This window comes from Artemia sp. Qi Xiang Cuo, chromosome 11, assembly GCF_049724085.1.
Source record: "Artemia sp. Qi Xiang Cuo chromosome 11, ASM4972408v1, whole genome shotgun sequence".
Lineage (NCBI taxonomy): Eukaryota > Metazoa > Arthropoda > Branchiopoda > Anostraca > Artemiidae > Artemia > Artemia sp. Qi Xiang Cuo.
The window spans coordinates 37,298,039-37,320,150 of record NC_142804.1 but is presented as its reverse complement, the minus strand read 5'-3'; the positions used below and the strand labels follow the sequence as shown (position 1 = coordinate 37,320,150).

Below are 22,112 nucleotides of genomic sequence, written 5' to 3'. Positions count from 1 at the left end.
TAAAACTCTAAGCTAAGACTCTAATTTAAAGCTCTTAACTATAACTAAACTACAACTCTAAACTAAAACTTTTAATTAAAACTAAAGTACAACTCTAAACTGAAACTCCTAACTAATACTAAACTAAACTAAAAGTGTAACGAAAAACTTTAAGCTAAGACTCTAGGCTAAAATTCTAAACTAAAAAGTTTAGCTAAAACTAAACTACACGTTCAAAACACTTAACTAAAACTAAAATAAAATATAACTCTAACTAAAACTTTAAGTGCTGAGAGTTCAACTTGAAACTCTAGACTCTGAACTATAACTAAACTAAACTATAACTCCAACTAAAACTGTAAGCTAATATCAAACTAAAACTCTACACTAGGGAGGGGGGCTCTTGGGGACCCCTTGGGGGGGGGGCCCTTTTGGGGCGCCGAAAGGGGGGGCCTTTGAGGGTTCGGAGGCCTTTGGGGTTGGGGTAGGGGGGCCCTCTGGTGTTGGGGTAGGGGACCTTACAACACTATTCAAATGGAAGTTGTGTATTATAACGACCACAGAGTTTCACCCCAAATCATCTTCTAATTCATCATCTAAAATCATTTTCTAAAATGTTTCAAACTTTTTCGCCCAAATCATCTTCTAAAATGTCTCAAACGGTTTCGCCCAAATAATCCCTAAGCGTAATTTCTGCGTGTTCCTTTTGTTGTGGCATCCCTGTGCTGTCACATTTGAAATTCCCAGGAAAAAATTTACGCGTTAATCTCTTCATCTCTAAGGTGTTCTTGGTTACTCTATTAAGACTTCGATAGAATATTAATTTATCTCTAAGCCTAAAGATCAGAGAAGCCATATTTAAAAATAAAATATCAATTTATCTCTGTCACTAAAGACCTGATATCTCTCACACCTAAAGATCAAAGAAGCCATATTGTTTTCTTAATTCCCCTTTTGTGGATCAATAATCCACCGTCAGATTATGTAATCAATTTCTCAGAAATCCAGTTCCCCTCGAGTCGATCAATACATCTCTTCCCGTTAATGCGCATGTGCAAACTTCGCCCCGGAGTCATTACACATAGAAACAACAAATAAATCGACCTTGAAAAAGTGCTTTAAAGTACCAAATAGTACCTTTCTTATCCGGCAATGTTGTAAGCTTCTGTCAGTATTCTATGCCCATATATGGAGTCCCCCCTGTGCTATAAGGGCTTCCCCTACTTTTATCTTACTTTAAGTGCTGTGTGTGTTTTTTTCCTTTTTCTCTTTCCTCCACTATTTTTCACATTGTTTGTGAAGTGGGTTATAAATAAATTATTATCATTATTATTAACTATTATTTTGGTTTGTCTTAAAAGTAAAAGTTTATTGGAAAAAGAAATTTATGGTGATTTAAAAAAAAGCTAAACAATGGCGTCAGATCGAAATGAAAGGTGTAATATTGGAATCAGAATCGTCGACACCTTAAACAGAGAAATTACAGTCCCCCTCCTTAAACAACAAGGAAAATGAATTTTTTTGCATGGGTAGCACTGATCGTCTCCCTTTTTTTGTTTTTGTTTTTCTCCAGGCCTAGCGGGTCACCAGGACATAACATAGAGATGCTTAATAGCTCATTCAAAAGCTAGTTCTTATATATACGTCATTTTTATAAACTCCGCCATCTGCAAGTGCCACATATTACTAAAATGGCACTTTATGCCAAGTCTCAAGTGGAAAAGCTGAGGCTATTGGGCTAGCAGAACTCATAAGAGTTATGTTTAATGGCTCATTTGAAAGCTATTGCTCATATCAACGTGCTTTTTTTTTTAATTCTATCATTAGTAAGTGCGATATAGCACTGAAAACAAGACTTTTGGTGCCTCTTCATAAGAGGAAAAGCTCCGAATTACAAAACAGGTAGAACCCTTAACTGGAAGTTTACAAGAACCCTTCCCACACCCTCCCCCTCTCAACCCCCTCAATAAGTTTCATAAATCGTCTGCTCACCAGTAAGCTACTGAAACATTAGCAGGCTGCCACACCATCGTAGATAGATGTTTAATGGCTCAATTATAAGCTATTGCTTATATTTACCAGGTTTTTACAAAGTCTACCATCTATTAGATTTCAAAATGAACTAGTTTCTTGGGAGAATTCACGATGAACTCTTTGTCATAGTTGAAGCATTAGCTGCAACCTAGTAAAGAGCGAACCAAAGCCCACTAGTGACTGAAAGTTAAAAAAATTTAAAACGTTCTCTTTTTTCCCAGGTCTAGCGGGTTACTAGAACGTCATAGAGAGATGCTTAAGAGCTCATTCAAACACTATTTTCATATGTACGTGGTTTATATAAATTCCACCATTCGCCAGTTCCATATGGCACGAAAAAGGGCATAATGTCATTTCTCAAGGGGGGGGGGGCTAGCGGGCAACCAGAGCATCATAGATAGATATTTGATAGCTCATATAAAAAATATTTCACATATTTAAGTTCTTCCTATAAATTCCATCATCTGCAAGTTTCAAATGGTGCTAAAAATGGCACTTTTTGTGCCATGTCTCCAGTGGAAAAGCTGGGGCTAGTGGCTACCAGAACTTCCTAGAGTGATGTTTCATGACTTCTTTGAAAACTTTTGCTTATATCTACGTGATTTTATCAATTCTACAATGCGCAAGTGAGATATAGCACTGAAAACAACACTTTTGGTGCCCCTTCTTAAGTGGAAAACCTTGAAAGTATAAAATAGTATAATTGTAATAATTATGATCTAAAACTCTTAATTCGAGGTTTGCAAGAACACCTCCCGCAGGCTCTTCCTCCAGGCCCCCTCCATAAGCTACGCAATTAAAGTCCTACAAACACCAATATATTAAATTAGATTATTGGAGGCGTGGTTCTCTTAGTACACCGCTGGACTTTAAATTAGATTATCATGCGTTCGATTCCTCCTTGGATTTTTTTTTTCAATCATGGTTTGTCCCTTCTTATCATTACTATTTAGATAATCCACTATTTTTGCAAATGTGATGCGCTCATTTTTCAAAGCTTATCCCGGGAAGACTCATTTTAAAGCTCTTACTCATATCTACCTGCTTTTTATCAATTTTACCATCCATGGGTGTCATATAGCACTAAAAACGGCACTTTTGGTGCCACTTCTTAAGTGAAAGAGTTTGGAAGCATAAGACAGTACCATTGCAACAGTTACGGTTCAAAGTCCTTAACTGGAGGTTTATAAGAACCCCTCACATATACTCCCCCTCCAGACCCTCTTAGTAATTTTCATAAATCTTCTACTCATCTTAAAAGTAAAAGACAATTGCAAAAACAAATTAACGAAAACTAAAAACTTTTTAACTAAAAACCTACCGAAAATTAAGCTTGAATGATCAACAATTAAACCTTCAAACTTCACTCTGCGATGAAGCCTGTGTGGTAGTTCTAATGGCGGTAATTGAGGGGAAGGAACGTCCTTGCCCCCTTATTTTTTGCTCCTGCCTAGGTTTTGAAAAACACCTTTTTTGGTTATTTCATTGAAAAGGGCACTTTTTTCATTCGAAAAAAATGGGTGGAAAAATGGAAAGTGAATTTTATAGGAATTTGCTATCAAGTCAAATTTATAAAAAGTGATTAGTCATAAATATAAGCTTTTAAATGCATCCTTAAACAGCTCCATAAGTTTTCAACTGTAACTCAGGGATGACAAAAAAAACTTAAAACGAACAGAAATTATTCCTTATAAATAAAAAAGATAATGGCAGCGTTGTTTCTACAATAAATTTGAATAAAAACGAGGGAGAATTAACCTAAAAAAACAAAGTCTTTCCTACTCATTGCTCCACAGACAGGATGTGAAGCAATAATTTTTGTCCGTTTTAAGTTTCAACTTCGCTCTTTACTTCCCTTGGAAAAACTTTGTTTTTTATATTATTTAACGGACAGCAGACAGGGTTTGCTATGGGCTGTGTATGCGCTATACGGATACTAGTTAATCTGTGTTTAACACATCTGCCAGAATAAGCCTCGTTTCTTCAATACGTTTTAAAATATTGGACATATATTTTAATCGTGAAGCAAATATTTCGTGAGAAGTAAAATTATATCACCAAGAGAACATGCAATAGCGGGGGAGGAAAAGGGGCTCTAGCTGTTAATTTTACATAGAGAAGTAGAGTTTCAGTTTGAATATGCTCCCCCCCCCCTTTTTTTGGAGGGGATGGGGACCATCCCTTCATGTGCTTAGAATCTTACCCGTAAATATGCTCGGATCAAATCTTTTTTAAGAAACTGTGGTGCACTATCCATCTCGAAAGTTAGACAGATGAAACTGCATGTCTGGATGTTGGTTTTATAGCCCCCAGGGGGCAAAGAAAATTACCCGGTCAACTACCCGCTCTGAGAATAACAATCTCTTGCATAACACTGTTGAAAATCAATATGTGTCTAGACCACATAACGGGAATCTTGTGTTCATGTTGGATCTCAATACATAACAGGACGCTTTTGTCTTTGTTAGCAGCAATGAAAATAAGTTTCAAAACAAAGACTTGTGTGAACCAAAAAACTTATGTCATCTACGTAAGTAAATATTCGACTAAGATCAATATTTTTTTTACAACCGAGGGTTTTCCATTTGACTAGCGGGCCGTGAGGGTTTTTCCTACACCCTTAGGTTTTTAAACATCTAATAAGTTATTCTTTTACGTAATAAACAGATGTACATGATCAATAGTACCGGTGTCTTGAAGAACTTTAAAAAAAAGTGCCGGCACCGGGATTTGAAGGGATAGTGGCCCCTTTAAAGTTATTGAGGGGATACTGCTTTCATGCTCCCGATAATACATTTTGAAATTTACATCAGTTTATCTAGAACCAATAGCATTTTTTCATTTTTATGGACTTCTGGATGTATCCATCACCATATCTAATTTGCTTGAAAACCAAGGTACGTGCAAGCAAACTATCATTAACCATATCAGACTCAACAAGCCTCCTTAAAAGTTTATTTTGCCTTTTCTTGATTGGATGACAACCCTCGGTCAGAGTTTGTGGACTTGTATGAATCAGCTACTAGCCGCAGAATTTTTCGAACTTGTGTAAAATCTTTGATGGCAATTATTTACTTGATCGCTATGGATTAACAGATCTCTTAGATTTTTTGGTAGCTTTCATCTTTCCAGCGTTTACTCGTTGCTCTGTTATCAACTATTTATATATGTTTATTTCAGTAATCGTCATTATCATTATAACGGTCCTTCATTCTTTATTTTTCTCTATCGATTTTGCTTCCCGATTCCCGGGTATGTTGAATACCTATGTTTTTCTTTAGTGTTTTTTTATTTTAGTAAAATCTGGATAACAAGACAACTTAGTAACCGTCCTTATGAATGCTCGAGTACCGTTCGTTCTGTCAGAATCTTAATCTCTGTTAAATCTGTTTTTCACATCTTCTAGAATTCTATATATTTTTTTTTTTTTGTAGTGCTGTTTTCTTGCCATAGACACTTCAGTTGTTATTCATTACCAACTTAATTGTTAAGGCAACCTGACGTGTTATTCTTTGTTGACCTTTCTGTAAATGTAGTCATTGCTACGGACGTCATCGTAGGGTTCTCATCTAACGCCATCTATGGTTGTAAACTACGATTATTACGTCATTCATTATCTTGTGTATGAAGAAGCAGCTTGTTCTAAAAAATGCCTAAGTGCCTTTTTATGTTTTGATATTTATTAAAGCACGTAAATATAGCAATTTCCTTTCAAATGAGCACTTAAACAGCTCTTTCTGATGTTCTAGAGCCCCAGAAGCACTGAAAAAGAATAAACAAGAAAGAGGACGCATCAGCGCTACCCATGCAAAAAATGACCTTCCTTGTTGTTCAAGCCAGGGGGCTGTAAGTTTCCTGTATAGGGCTTCTGACAAAGGCGAGCTCAAAGGTGTAATTTCCGAAAGTGTTTTTAAGGGGTTTAAGGATTTATTTAAATTGGTATGAATTGTTTTTCAAAATAACATTTTAGTATTAACGCTAATCGAGATAATAGTTAAGATTCCTGAATAAGCTATAAATGATATTTATTCTCAATAGCCATTTCTTTACACCCTGTTCTTTAATTTTTGGTTGTTATGGGCCTTGGTTAATTTTTTACTAGGTTACTAAAACAGACAAGGAATTATATAAACGTTAAACGTGGAACAGTGCGAGGAAAAGTATAAACAATCCTAGAGAAAAACGCAAAAAAAAGCATGAACATCGTGGAATAGTTATATTCGTCTGAAAGTTCTTGTCTCATGTATATGTACTGCAGACACTAGTAATGATTGTGAGCTTGTACAAATCCTTAGTGAGCTTAGCAAGATATCCATCAAAATCTTGGGCAAAAATATTTATTGATAAGGTTAACACCATTTTGAAAACTATTCTTTTCAGCAGCAAAAACACTTCTTTTGCTATTCTTGCCCATTCAGATTCTATAGGCATAAAAATAGTATTTTCACGGGAAAATTCATTTTGATCGTACAACTGACTGCCAATTTTTCTCTATAGTGGGTTTCTGAAGTATTTTATCAGTACAGACAAGTCATTTTAATTTTACAAAATTATCAAACAGTTCGTGGTAACGAACTGTTTGAGTAAGGAGCAACGCGACTCAATAGCATTTGAAACTCTAAAAAACGACAATTTTGATACCAATAGACATATCAAAAGAATTGGTTTATTATGCTGATTCAAAGTATATAAGCTTCATTAAGTTTAGTGTTACCTATCAAAGGCTACGAGCCTGAGAAAATTTGCGTGATTTTCACAAAAGGGGAGAAACACCTTCTAAAAGTCAAAGAATCATAATGAAAATCAGACCATCAGATACAGCAGATCAGAGAACCCTACTATAGATGTTTCAAGCTCCTATCTCCAAAAATGTGGATTTTTTTTTTTTTTTTTTTTTTTTTTTTTTTTTTTTTTTTTTGGTCAGAAGAAAAATCACGGATGCGTGATTAATTTTTTTTTTTTCCAGGGGTGATCTTATCGACCCACTGGTCCTCGAACATCAGAAGAGGGTTCATTCGAACGACAATTAAAAGTTCTAGATTTCTTTTTAAGTGACCAAAAAGATTAGAGGGCCTTAGGCCCCCTCAGCGCAATTTTTTCCCAAAATCGTCCGGTCAAAATTTTTAAATTGCTATTTTGTTCAGCATAGTTGAAATGCCTCATATATATGCCTCTGGAGGTAACATTACCTCTCACAGTCACCCCCGAGGAAAGGTCTTTAAGTTATAAAATTTATCCATTGTTTGCGTATAGTATTTGTTATCGGAAAGTATGCATACATTTTTCGGATGGGAAGGGAGGAGTCCTGTGGGGATTTTGAACGGGGAGAAACTTCATGCGGAAGAAATTTTTCAGAGGGTGAAATTCTTAGGGAAAATTTTACACTGGGGGATTTGACAAGCTAATCCTATACGTTTTATTTTGTCTTGCTTTCTCTTTGCTGACTCAATTTTACGCATGAGGATGTCAAGGGTAATTGTAGGGGGTAAATTTTCACCGGGATTTAATTGTCCGGGGGATATTTCCGTAAGGAGGGGGATTTTTTCCGTGGAGGTGGAGCCAGATTTCCTGGCTTCGTTTAAAAAACGATCAGAAATTAAATTAAAAAAACTTTTTCAACTGTAAGTAAGGAGCAACATTAAAACTTAAAACGAACAGAAACTACTACGTATATGAGGAGGGGTTTCCCTTCCTCAATACCTGGCTCTTTGTGCTAAATTTTAAATTTTGCCCCTGTTTTTTAAAAACGACTCCTGAAGCACAAGGGTCTTTCGATTAGAACAATAAGACACTTTTTAAAAGTACTGAAAATCTCTAGTGTGAAGAGTGAGGTGTTGAGGAGAGGGCAACCCCTCTCATATACGTAATAATTTCTGTTGGTTTAAAGTTTTAATGCTACTCCTTACTTTCAGTTGAAATATTTTTTTTTATTTAATCATTTAGAGACAACAAGTTTTTCGAGGCATTTGACTGAACTTGATCATTTTTTTATAGGGACTATGGTAAGGATGTTATGATAACCGTTGTCGGATGGGGTCGTACGAAAATACGAGGATCTAATTCAAATAAACTTCGTCGAGTAAGTCTACCAATACGGGGAGAAAAGTATTGCCTTAGAACACTAAGGGCTCAAGCTGCAAAGTCAAAATACACGATAACAATGTTTTGCACAAGAGAAAAGGGAAAGGATTCATGCAACGGAGATAGTGGAGGTCCTCTTGTGCACAGAAACAGTGTAGTTGGCATTGTTTCCCATGGGCTAGGACTCTGTGGTAGGACAGCAGCATGGAATGTAAAAGTCACTGTCTTTTACGACTGGATACAGCAAAGATTGGATAAAGGTGAAGTATGTGATAAAAACTGGCCGTTGTATTTACAAAAACACTTACTTAAGAAGATAAATAAAATTGAAAAGTATAAACAAAAGGTGTCTTTTCGGCTGTAGAATAATTAATAATGGCCACCTATTTCCTAAGAAGATTGTTTACTAGGTTTGTAAGACTAAACCATTAATATATGGCTGAGCTACAGCCAAATATACTCAGTTTGATAAATGTTTGTATCTTTTTATGCGAGAATAGGATACACCACGCGATTTGGAAAAGAATATATAAGAGGAATCTTACGAATTGAAATAGATACTTTAATGGAAATGGGACCGCTTGATACTGCACATTTAGATTTAGCGTTTCAGAGTATAATCCTACTTTTTTTTAATGTTACCCCGAACCTTTTTTTTTCTGCTGCAGTAATAGTCAAGCAAAAGAAAACTTATGTTTTTGGATGCAGTTAATAAATTCTTTTGTTGAGTTCAAAATTTTTTGTTTTCTTTTATTAAGCTCCCCAAGACGAGTTTGCTGTGTATTTTGAAGGTCTTTTGTATGTATGCTGATTTGCATTGCAATTCTTTCCATGCAAAACAGAAATAAAAATATTTTGAGTGTGTCACTTTAATTTCAATAACAGCATGAGTTTTTTTTTCCTAAAACTGTATTCTATAGTTTAGTTTTTTGAAAATTTACGCTACAAAGCTAGATATATAGATTATGTTATATTTGGCATTTTCTAACTGTATTTTGCGAATAAAATGCTTTTTCATTTAAGGTTATAATCCATCCAGGGGAGCACACAGGAGTCCGACTGAAATTTCAAGTAGCATCGATCCTCGAAAAGCCTCGCTAATCAATCTACCCAATGAACCTTATATTTTTGTGAATGAATTTCACGAAGTGAAGGAAGGTGATAGTATCGACATTATATGCACAGTTTTATCTCCTACTAGAACTATTACTCACTGGACAAAAGTTGACGATCCAGAATTTCTCGAAGATGGGATAAGATTGAAATTTTCAAACATAGAAGTATCAGACAAAGGCAATTACACATGTCATAGCCACACAATTCTAAACGGTCAAGAGCTATTTATTTCCGCATCAACCCAATTGATTGTAAAATATCGCCCCGGGACTGCTACAATAACTCCAGACAGCGTAGTAGATTTGATTGGAAGTAATCTAAAACTTATTTGTTCTTCTAATCCTACTGGATATCCCTTACCTGTATTTATTTGGAAGAAAATTGGCAACAATGAAGTGATACTGGAATCAAATGAAATGCAGTTTAAATCCCTGCAACTTGTTGATTCGGGGACCTATTCATGTCGTGCTGAAAATGAAGTTGGGTCAGGTGCTCCGAGTCTTATTAAAGTTCGAGTAATACAACCCTTACAACTTATTCAATCTCTTGCTAATACTATTGAACGAAAGGTGTCAGAAACAGAATTTTCTATGGGCTGTGCAGCAGCAGGCAACACAAAAACAGTTATAAGTTGGTTGAAAGATGAAGTCTTGATCCCTCAGCATAGTGCAATTTACAAATTGAATACTGACGAGTATAATGTAGGTGATGAAACAAGAATTTATACGAGCACTCTTTTATTCAGAGGAGTTCAAAGAACTAATGGCAATAAGATGGAATCATTCGATTCAGGAGTTTACTCCTGCACTTTTGAGAGTGAATATGACAGGATTGAATCCAAAACAATGGTAAAAAGTAAGTGAAGATATTTTTTTATTTATTCAGATAAAGTCTGTTATTGTTACATTTCAGCTGCGCTTGCCACCTCATTTAAGAATAGAGAAGGGACTTAAATGTTTATATTTTATGAGTAACTCTTTGGGGTTACACGAAGACACGAAGGTGAAGTCTTGTTTTAATTAAAAGTGCCTATTATTTTCTTTTGACATGTAACGTGAAGGACCATCGGTATCCATGGGAGTGGGAGTGGGAGTGAAGTGATTCAGGTTGGGTATTTATCCCCAATTTGTAAATAATTATCCTTCTCCTATGGAAGACTGAAACTTTGCAAAAATTCAAGGGGCAGGAGTATTTGGGAACATCTGAAACTTTTCTTCCAGAAAATAGTTTTTTACAAACTTCTACACCCGTTCCATAAAAATATTGCAGTAAGTACCATTTCTTATAACTAGTTTTAAGAGTGTCCGGTTAAAAGGGAATAAGTGGTTACAAACTTCGGATACACCAAAGCTTTGAGCTACTCTATAAATTTCAAAGCTACCGTTTTTGGGAATCAGCTCAAATGTTTTGGGGTAGAATCACATTTGCTAGCATTACGAAGAGAAATGTAAAAAAAAACTTACAAAATTGGACCAAACAGGTATTTACCATTGTCACGTGACCTCTTCGCAAATGTTGCTTCGTAGTAGACTACACTTACTGTCAAATTATAAAAATACGGTGATACAAAACTTTTTTATTTGCAGTTTTAGAATCAGAGGAAATCAAAAGCGTCATTTTTCACGATTTCTGTCTAAGGAAAGATGGTACCAAGTTATACTCACATCCTACGAGATGTGATACATTTGTTCAGTGCGTCCATGGAAAGCCATTTACCATAGAGTGTGGTAAAGGAACAGCATTTAGTGATATCTTACAGTTGTGCACATGGCCACAACAAGCTGGATGCCAAAGATACAATAAAGGTAACAACAATATTTTTTATTCTTTGAATTAAATGCAATATTTTACATGTCCAACAGTTGGTGTACTCTACTTGAAAGTTATGGTTAACTCTTTTTTTGTGTGAAAAGTATACTAAAAGAAGTTAATACAACCCCAAGATATTGGTTCACTTTTTATTTATATTTTTTCATTTATCAATTTGCAATTTCAACAAGATTCTCTACATTTTAAAGATGTCTCATCAATACAAGTTTGTACGCAACGTGAGTAAAGTTTTCTTTCCTAATAGAACAAAAATTTCAGGAATGTGTTCTATTAAAATAAAAAAAAATAAAAATTCGCGTTCTCAACTGGATTAAATTTGCTCCAAGGCGTTAATAAGATTGCTTCTTTGGGGGAAGGGTCCGATTCATTCATGAACAAGAGCAATTGTAAAAACATCTATCTTTCTAGCACTGAAACAATCAATAAGTAAAAAAAAACATTGTAGGTCTATTTCATATTTTCTTGAAAAATGGCCATACGCTTCAAAACTATCTCATGGTTATGCAGCTGAAAGAAATCTCTTTAAATCTAATTTGACCACAATTTTCAGGTTCAGATACGACAGATGGTCTTGACACTAATTTACAACTGACTCCTTCGACAAGTAGATATTTTCGGTCAAGGTCAAGCAAATTAGTTATATCGAATTTCCTTGGTAATAATCATTGTGACATCCTGACAAGATTTCCACAGATGAAACAGAAGAGTGAAGTCAGGTTTGGTAAGCAGAATTGACAATTCCAATTGACGCAAAACAACCCAGAAACCTTACTACGCTTAAGTTTTAGTTTAACGCATATCATTTTCACAAAAAGTTGACAAACACAGGCAGTTCAGCCTTAACAGACTTTTTCTTCTTTGTAACGAAGTTTTATTTTTGATGGATGTCACCGCCTAACTTAGGAGCTTAGCGGAGACTTTTTATCTCTCTTAATGAACAAATGGATAAAAGTATTTATAACATATGGTCACCTCTGAAACCCCTGATTAATCTCAAATACCAATTTTTATCAGCGCCTAAAAAAATTCATTGAGAAGCAAGCCAATTTAAATTTTTTCTAAGGATAAACACATATAGCCTAACAGTTTTTTTTCTATTTTTTGCCCAGCTTCAGAAAAAATATTCATGGAACACAGACGAAAAAGTTTGTTGGCCTTTTTCTATGAAAACTATTGGGGAGCCCCTACTTACATCTTAATACTTTCTCGTTTAGCGAAGGGAACGATACATGAAACTATTAAGCTGATCAGAAAATAATTTTCTCGACCCATTTTGTTCTAACTTATGGTCATCTCAGTCCAAGAACATACGGATATCAATTTGAAGTCAATCAAAATAGAAAGTTAATGGCAGGTTTTCATACGACCCTTGCCACTAAATTAATAATACTTTTTTACATGAGAGCCACAGTTTATATAATATACCAGTAAGTTTACCGCAGATGATTTCTGGCTCTTCCTTCTCGGTGCGAACAAAAAGCTCCTTCCACTTATTTCTACACTTATTGTCCACTTATTGGTTGAGCCGGTCAAGTGGTTTTGTCAGTACTTGTTCCGTAGGGGATTATTCTTTGTCTACCCGTGAAAAGATCTAATGCCGCTTATGTTTATATCTGCAAAAATGTTCTCTGGAGTACTCGCACCTCGGTCCGGGTTTTTATAATGGATGAGATAGGGAAAGGTCATACTGGATAATTATATAAACTGTGGTGAGAGCCCACTTAACCCAGGGAATTACGAATGCAGGTTTCAATCCGATCGGAAGAGAAGTTTTAGACTCTTATTCTGAACCCATTTTCAGGCAAACCAAATTTTGGCCGAACCAAACACTTTTATGTGCATAAGAGATCCCTTGTCCAATGAATTTATGAGCTTTATATTAAAACTACGCAGAGCAGTAATAAGGCTGTATAAAAATTCAAATTCAAAACAAATAGAATCTACTTTTAAAGAAAAAACAAAGCCCAAAACGAAAAGAAATTAAAATAAAAGCCATATTAAACATAAAAGTAAATTTGCAGGTGAACCAGATTTTTTTTTTCGCTGGTCTTTTTGACCGATATAAGTTTCACAACAATCGGAGAAAAGTCATCGACCCAATTCTGGACCTTGTTGTGTGCATTATAATCCCCTCAATTTTTTGTATATTCGGGTCCCCTTGAGCATAAAACTTACCGTTATAAATTAAAAAACAAGAAAAATTTTTTTCAACCCATTTTGGCCTTATTTTCAGGGGGTCCGTTTTCTCTATCAAACACTTTTTTTGCATTAGAAATCCCCTGTCTTGTGGATTCACGGATACAAGCTACAGATGTTAACAAGCAAAGCTAAAACAGATTTTGAAAGAAACCTTTTGACAAAGATCTTTTGACTATTTTGAACAGAATATTTTATGGAATATTTCGATCAAAGTTAGGGTGGAGATGTTTAAACAGAGGAAGTGGAGAAGGAACTGGATGTCCTGTAATCACTTTTCAACATCACAATGACCACGCCCTGAAAGTTTCAAATTAATACCCTCACCTGTTTCTAAGATATTGCTAATACTTCTTTTTGGCGACCAGCTTACTCATAGTGTGTTTGATTTTGTTCAATATATCCATCCATCAACATTTCCTTATAGTAGCTACAAGTAAAAGTAGCTGCAGTCGCAAGTAGGCACAGTAGTAGTAAAAGCCTTTTCTATACAGAATTGAGTCCTTATTTGGGAGACAATTGGACTCCAGCCAGAGCATCCAGAGAAGGAATCTGACCTACTTTATAGAGAGGAATATAATGCAACACCGCCATGTAAAACAGTACCTCTAATATCTACTTAGCCGATAAACCTGACAGGGTTGGGGGAAACATGTTGCATAGAGTGGGTTATTTTTTTTTAATTTCTGATGAGAGAAAGGGGTTAAAATTTCTTACCAACTAAAGGTATGTCTGAGGGAATTGCTACTCCTACACACGTGAAATAAATGTAAATAACAGACATCAGAATATCCTCAGATCCCATCAATTGAAAGTTGGACGGGCAAGCGATGTTGTCATTTAAGAGTTTCCAAGACATAAACAGATAAATTGCCCTCGCCCCCCCCCCACAATAGCCATATGATGTTCAGAGACGTTTGTCAGTCACCAGTAGAGCTATAGGTAAAAGTTCTACCTTACCTACATCTAGCTATCTTGAAAAAGCGGTTATGTTATGAAAATTAAACTTTCGAAGATGGGTCTATAGGCTACATAATGTCCCTGGAAAGTATTTTGAAGCACCTACCTCCACTCTTTTCCCCTCTATATTCATGTTTCACTTTTAAGCAAAATTTCTTCTTTACAATTCCAGCATAATACAGTGTTATTCTTTTTCAAAATATAGCTGAAAACTAGGTTCGAGATCTACATTGAGCATGGTTGGCAGTCGAACTCGTTTGAATACGTCAGTTAAACGTTGATAGGATTGAAAATTACAGAATTCAAATTTTACTTTCAGATGCAAATATCTTTCATAACTTTGGCCTACTACTTCAATTACGTTTTGATCATTGTATTTTTCAAGACATCGGAATTTGAATTGTTCTTAATGTAGAGTGATGAGAACTGAAAAGATCCAAGAAATAGCGAAGTAAATAAAATGTCATGTTTTACTTACGGAAAAGAAATAGTAAATCATCTTTTTTTAAGAGGAAGAAAGGGGAGAAGGGGTGAAGCAGGAATTTCCTTATAGAACCAATAACAATTCAGGAAACATTGAAATTGATAGGAGAGCTTGAATAGCCCTCCTTGCATACAAGAATGAACTGGACAATGAAACTTTTTTCTTCGGCATATGAGTCTGTATAGAATACTATTTAATTTTGTATCGATTGAACGAACCAGTTGAATTTAATAGTAACAAATTAATAGATTACATACCATTGTGGCTATTCATTAAAGAGTTATGCTTAATTGTATTGTTGACAAAATTTCTTTGATTCTTTTAAAAGTAGGGCTAAGACTACATGCTTGTTTTTGCTAACTTGAAAATGTTTGAGATCAATTATGTAATTTACTAAGTCTTAGATTTGGTATATGCAAAAGTGCTATTATATTATTCTTTGTTACTCATCCATCAATTAAAAGATTTGAAACAAGTGTAATAGTGAACTTCAAAGCATTAAACTTCTTTAAGCTAATCTTTTTCTTTATTATTAGGTATATTATCAGAAGCAATCCCACAGCTAGTTTCAAATTAAGCTACGATGGATAAAAATGCTCAAACAGAAATATATTTTTATTGTTATTAAAATTGATTTATGATACTCCAACACTATAAAAATATCCCTTATTCGTTTGGTAATATATATGCAATGGCAAACTTTAAGACATAACATCAGTAAGCATAGCATTTCGAAAACAATAAGAATTCCAAATAGGGATAGGTCCTTTTATTAGACAGTGAAACGAAAATATAAAACAAAGAAGTAGGAATGACCTAATGACTCCGGATTACACTGCGTGCTCCCATCTACAATTGAGTCTAACGCTGACGGGACATAATTTATTCAGGGATTATTGATCGAGTCTAATGGGGTCAAGGTCGATGGATTTGTTGTTTCTAGGTGCAATGACTCCGGGGTGAAGTTTGCACATGCGCATTAAGGGGAAGAGATGTATTCATCGATTCGAGGGGGAAATGGATTTCTGAGAAATTGATTTACATAATCGGTGGAGAATGTATTGATTGAGCCTAACGCAAATGGAAATGGCATCACTTGTTTCGTAGGAATTATGCAGGACTCCAAAGAGACAGAAATTCCCTTTTAAAATATGGTTTCTTTGATCTTTAGTGACGGAGATAAATTGATATTTTATTTTTCAATATGGCTTCTCTGATCTTTAGGTCAGAGTGATAAATTGATATTCTATTGAAACCATAATAGTGTAGCTAGGAACATCTTAGAGATGAAGAGATTAACGCAGGAATTTTTTCCTGGGAATTTCAAATGTGACAGCGCAGGGATGCCAAAACAAAAGGAAGACGCAGAAATTACTTTTATGGGATTATTTGGGCGAAACCGTTTGAGACATTTTAGAACATGATTTAGACGAAACAGTTTGAGACATTTTAGAAAATGATTTAGGGTAAAACTTTGTGGTCATTATTATATACAAGTTCTATTTGAATAGTGTTGTGAGGTCCCCATACCCAAACCCCAAAGGGTCCCTCCCCCCAAAGGGGCCCCGGGCCCCAAAAGGACCCTCGGGCCCCAAAGCCCCCCCCCTGGCCCCCACATTTTTTATTACTTTTTTGAATCAATTTGTTTGCATGTCTGGGTTGGTGTTTGCACGTCCAAGAATTTGTCTTTGTTGGTTTGAATGTCTAAAGTGTCTGTCTTTCTCTGTTTGTGTGTCTGATTCAATTTCTTTAAATGTCTGGGTTGGTGTTTTCAAGTCTAAGAATTTTTCTTTGTTGGTTTGAATATATAAAGGATCTGTCTTTCTCTGTTTGTATGTTTGAATTCCATCTGTTTACATGTCTTGGCTGGTGTTTGCATGTCCAACTATTTGTGTTTGTTGGTTTGAATATCTAAAGTGTATGTCTTTCTTTGTTTTTTTGTTTGATTCTATGTGTTTGCATGTCTGGGTTGATGTCTGCAAGTCCAAGGATTTGTATTTGTTGGTTTGAATTTCTAAAGTGTCTGTCTTTCTCTGTTTGTGTGTGTGATTCTATTTGTTTGCATGTCTGGGTTCGTGTTTGCATGTCCAAGAATTTGTCTTTGTTGGTTTGAATGTCTAAAGTGTCTGTCTTTCTCCGTTTGTGTGTCTGATTCTATTTGTTTGCATGTCTGGGCTGGTGTTTGCAAATCCAAGTATTTGTCTTTGTTGGTTTGAATGTCTAAAGTGTCTGTCTTTCTCTGTTTGTGTGTCTGATTCTATTTGTTTACATGTCTGGGTTAGTGTTTGCAAGGTCAAGTATTTGTTTTGGTTGGTTTGAATGTCTAAAGTGTCTGTCTTTCTCTGTTTGTATGTCTGATTCTATTTGTTTGCACGTCTGGGCTGGTGTTTGCAAGTCTAAGAATTTGTCATTGTTGGTTTGAATGTCTAAAGTGTCTGTCTTTCTCTGTTTGTGTGTCTTTGTTTTATATTTTCGTTTCACTGTCTAATAAAAGGACCTATCCCTATTTGGAATTCTTGTTGTTTTCGTCATAGAAAATGCAGTGTGGTCATGGAGAATAATAGTAACGTCGTATAATTCAAATTCAAATTCATTTAATTCAAAAACAAGACATAGCTCTCGTGGGCAAAGCCCAAATATGATGTCTTTTAGTCATAATTAGCAAAATAAAGTTGTCTGATAAAACTTCGTCAGGATAAATAAACTAAAGGATAAAAACACTTGAGATTGAGAATAAAATTGTCTGATAAAAATTTGTCAGGATAAAATAAACTAAACAATAAAACACTAGAGATCATTATAATATTTCACAAAAGCTCTGCACAAAGCTTTTACTGTAGCGCAAGGTGTCACAGTGGACTGGGGTTGGTTTTGGAACCTTGTTAGCCACTTCCCTGGGGGACGAGATCTTATACGGACAAAAGGGGGGGGAAGGAATGATCGGTAGATGGGATGTTGAAAGAGGGAGGAGCCAAATCTTTTGCATAATTTTCCTCGGCGGGAAGAAAGGGATTCAAGTTTAAATTCCTTGAGGTAAAAGGAGTAAGGTAGAGGGGAACCGCCATAAATGATTCGGAATGATCTCTTCTGAACTCGTTCTATTTTAACCTGGGTAAGGGCAAAGTGCCAAACCGGACAAGCATATTCAACTAAGGGGCGGATGAAAGTGTGAAATATTAGTTTCAGGTTGTCCTTAGGAACTCGAAATTTTTTCAGTGTTTTTAGCATTTTGACTGCGCCGTTAGCTTTTTTTACAATTGTCTTTGTATTCTCCCGCCATGAGAGGTCAGAAGAAATCACCACACCAAGTAAAGTTATTTTATGACTTATTAGCTCGGAAGCGATAGGAGGTTCGAAAGACGGTTGAGTATTCTGAAGAAAAGAAAATGTGTGACCAAGCCTTTTTCTTTATTCACGACCATGTATAGTTCAGCTGCCTCTGAGGTAACTTGGTTAATGAAACCAGCAGCATTGCTCTTCGAATCGTTAGATACGATTTCCGTTAAGGACAAGTAGTCAACGTATTTCTATCTGTCCTCCAGCTCAGCAGCATTTTCATTTATCATGAGGAGGAAGCCCAGCGGCCCGATCACAGATCCTTGTGGAATTCCAAAAAAACAATGGCAGAGAAGTGGAAAATTGGTCTTTAGACTTCACAGTTTGCTCTCTATTTGTTAAGAAGCTCTTGATGATTTTAATAATAAAGCTGGGTATATTTTTTTCAGCCATTTTTTCTAAAAGGATTTTGTGATCAACAAGGTCAAATGCTTTTCTGAAATCAATTGTAATTAAATTTATCCATTTTCCAGGTTCATCCAGGTGTTTTAAAATAAAATCAATTAAATTAACGAGGTAATGAACTGTCGAACACTTAGGGATGTTACCAAATTGCTTTCGATCAGTTATTTGCAAAAGATATTTTTTTTCAGCCATGCGGCAACAAAGCTTTCGTATATTCTGCTAAAAACTGACGTAACTGTGATCGGCCGGACACCAGAGAAATCATTAGCTGCTCCTTTCTTTGGAATGGGAGTAATAAACCCTTTCGTCCATTTCGTTGGAAAATAGCCTGTTTTTGTTATATTATTTAACATTATCTGAAGGGGAAATGATAATTCTTTAGTAAATGCTTTAATGAGAGCAACTGGAATGTCAAAAGGGACAACAGAAGTTCTTTTTAACGAAGAGAGTTTACGGATTATAATTGCCGAAGAAATATCAGCAATTAAATTATCATCTGAAGGAGTAGTTAAACTTACTGGAGGATCCTCGGGTGGAAGAGGGGGGGGGAGTAAGACTGCACAATTGAAGCAAAATGGGCCTTTAAATCATTCGCAGTTTTCTCTAGAGGTTCCTCCTTCATGAAATCAGCTGGTTGAGAACTTTTGCCAGTCAGACTTTTTACTTTACTGAAAAACTGCGACGGCTTGGACTCCAAAAGATGGTCAACTTCATTTTCTTAGTAATTTGCTTGTGGCTTTTTGATTTTCCATTTTATTTGTTTTGCCAACTGTTTTGCTTGGTTCACTTGACCTTTTCATAGAAGGCGCAATTCTATATCAGTTGCTTTATTTTTGAATTTATATATGGTTTATCGCTAGAACATAATTTAGTCTTACGTTTGGGAAAGCAATGCGGAAATTTTTAATTTACCTCATTATGGAATTCTTCCTACTTGGGAATGCAAGCCTTTAGCTGAAAAGACTGTGACCCAGTTATCTCCCGTTATCCAGTCACTGACTTGCAGCTGATCATGGCCAGTGATCGACCTATAAGTAACTTCGGTTACTGAATATTTAATTTTTACTTTTTCCAAGGGGTTCCACTGTAACATATAATGATAACTTCCACCAAGTGGTGCTAGTTTACTTGGATTCTGGTAATATTCCGAAAGATTTGACAGGATTTTACCCAGAGAAGTATTCCCCTTAGTTGTTGGGAAATAGACTAGATTTTTAAGGTTAAGTGACCTGGCTAGAGATTTGCTATCGAGTTTGTTAGCATCCCCTAGCATTACTACTCCAAAATATGGGTGAGTTCTCTGGACGTAATCTGTCGATTCCTGCAGCTTCTCCCAAAAAGCTTTTCTTGCTGCAGCTGGCTGACCAGGTGAATAATAGAAAACGCACACTGCTACGGCAGAGAGCCGCCTAGGGAGTCGCTTAGGATAGGCTCTGACCCAAATAGTTTCTCCATTGTTTTAAAGGAAAAGTATATTTAAAAGCTGAGATTTAAGATCTTTGTGCAAGAGTGTAATTATTCCTCCTCCTTTTTTCCCAAGAGGATGGTCATCAAGCCGAAGTTTAATAAAAGAAGAAAAGTCAGGAACCCTCAATAAATTAAGTTCTTGCCGGTGGACCTCGGAAACACAGATAACGGAAGAGCCAAGCATTTGAGCCGTAGTCTGAAGTTCAGTAAATTTTTCTAGATTAAAACTTTCGGCGTTGTTGTAAAGGAAAGAAGGAAATACGCAACGTTTGTCGTGAAACTCCCGGGGAAAAGGTTTATTTTGGAATTTCTTGCCCCCTATCGTGACTGGGGCAGCAACAGGATTATTTAAACTGAAGTCACCAACAATTTCTTCCTTCTGCAGGGAAAGGGGTAAAGTGGAGGGGATATAGAATAAGAATAGGGCTGGTTGTTGATGGGTTGTTGAGGAAAATGGATAGGTGGAGGAGGAGGAGGGAGGGGTTCTAAGAGGCTCCTGAGATGTGTCATAGGAGGGGTGGTGTACTGAAAAGGGTTGCTGGATTCCTCAGGAAGGTGGACCTGCGTTTGAACCCAAGAGTGTCCCCTCTTTTCTAGACCCCAAGAGGGTTTGTTTTGGATTTTCTGCTGTTTGCGTCGTCGAAGTTGGGCGTTTTTTGATGAGCTTAGGTCAGTACGGTTAAAATGCGCTAGTCTACAATTTTCATCTAAGCATCTAAAACGAGGGCACATCTTTATATGATCAAGGACACATTCAATACTACTACATGACTTGGCAAGGAAACTAGAACATGGATGTAGGAACCGGCAGTGAATACCAAATTTACATGCTCCTTCTTCGAAAAATTTACACACCCCTTTTAACTTGGGCTGTTCAGGGCAAGTTCGAACTGTATTTTTGTTTATCGGAGTCACTTTATTTTCATGAGCAAATTTGCAACTAGCTCCCCTCTTGCAAAAACCATTCCGAAAGAACCATACACTCTCTTTTATATGGTGGCTTGATTATTTTCTCGAAAATGATGTGTAAGTCCTCTTCCTGTAACTTGTCAATCGGTTTCACATTATTCTCATCACTTGCGCCTATGTCAGTATTATTATTCACCGCACTTGGAAGGGGCATATCCGATTTAACTGACGTTACACTTACAGCATTCATTTCGCGTTGGTTATTTTGGGCGGCTGGCTAGGTACTAAATTCGTGGCCGCTTGGGATTTGATCCAGCGGACACCGGTTTTGAAACTGATTTATCTGCATCTTCAGAGAATCGATTGTTGTTTTTTTTTCGTCGACTAAAATGTCTAGCTTACGGCATTCTTGCATACCAATCGCAAGCTTTTCAGAAACAGACCTGACTTCATTGTCAAGCTTATGACGGGCTGAAAGTTCATTCTCAAGGATAGAGCATTTATTTCTTAACGCTGAAATTTCTCGTATATATTCTCCACAATCGACACAGGGAGTTTTCTGTTTTATGCTGGGCCTAGTTGTTGTCCTTGCGTGGGGATTGGAGGACCTGGGAGTAACTATAGGCATGTTTTCCACAACAGATCTAGGGCTTGCTTTTTGCGTAACTTTGCCAGAAAGTTTTTCATCACTTGTAATCAAAGGGGAAGTGGGAAAATCCCAGTTTAAGCAAAGCCATTTTTCTAACTTCTCTCTTAAACCAAGAGTAATCTTTGCACATTTGGGGTGCCACCATTGGCTGCATTTAGTGCACTGAACTGTCCCACTGTTTGCTGGGTTTCTACATTCAGGACAATAATATTTAGGCATTATTAAAAGGGAAAGTATTGATTCTGATTGACGGGAGGATCTGCCCCTCTTCTGCTCACCAATTAGGGTCACGTTAATGTCTTATTAAATCACTTTACGTATACACTCTTTGAATGCTCAAAATTAATGAATGCTCGTATATATTGGGATGACAGACCAACTTCAGAATCAGCAATATTTCATTTGATCTTGGGAGAATAAAATGATAAATTTGGCACTTGTAAATTCAACATTATTTCATCTTAAATTAGAACAATATTCAATGCAGTATTACAAGATTCAAGAACAGTTAGTGAACTTTCTAAGTCAATGGATCGGTAACCTGCTCTGACCTGCAATTTCGAATAAACTTGTCACCTTTACTCAACGTAGAATTAAAAAATTCAAGAACAGTTAGTGAACTTTTTAAGTCAATGGACCGGTAACTTGCTTTGACCCGGAAGTGAT

At 36.2% G+C, this 22,112-nt stretch overlaps 1 protein-coding gene across 4 annotated transcripts in view; it reads left to right on the top strand.

Annotated features, from left to right (window-relative positions):
* LOC148946945 (uncharacterized) overlaps positions 1-22,112 on the top strand; it is a 214,158-nt gene that overhangs the window by 129,203 nt on the left and 62,843 nt on the right. For 3 of the 4 annotated variants that reach the window (XR_016142407.1, XM_089096751.1, XM_089096752.1), the window contains exons 4-7: positions 8,008-8,354; positions 9,118-10,065; positions 10,797-11,015; positions 11,591-11,761. Coding sequence is in view for 3 of the 4 variants with exons in the window: in XM_089096751.1 (XP_088952877.1) it covers positions 8,008-8,354; positions 9,118-10,065; positions 10,797-11,015; positions 11,591-11,761 (1,685 nt within the window). In the remaining variant the exon portion in view is untranslated. The remainder of the gene's footprint in view (positions 1-8,007; positions 8,355-9,117; positions 10,066-10,796; positions 11,016-11,590; positions 11,762-22,112) is intronic. The other variant, XM_089096753.1, reaches the window with a different exon arrangement.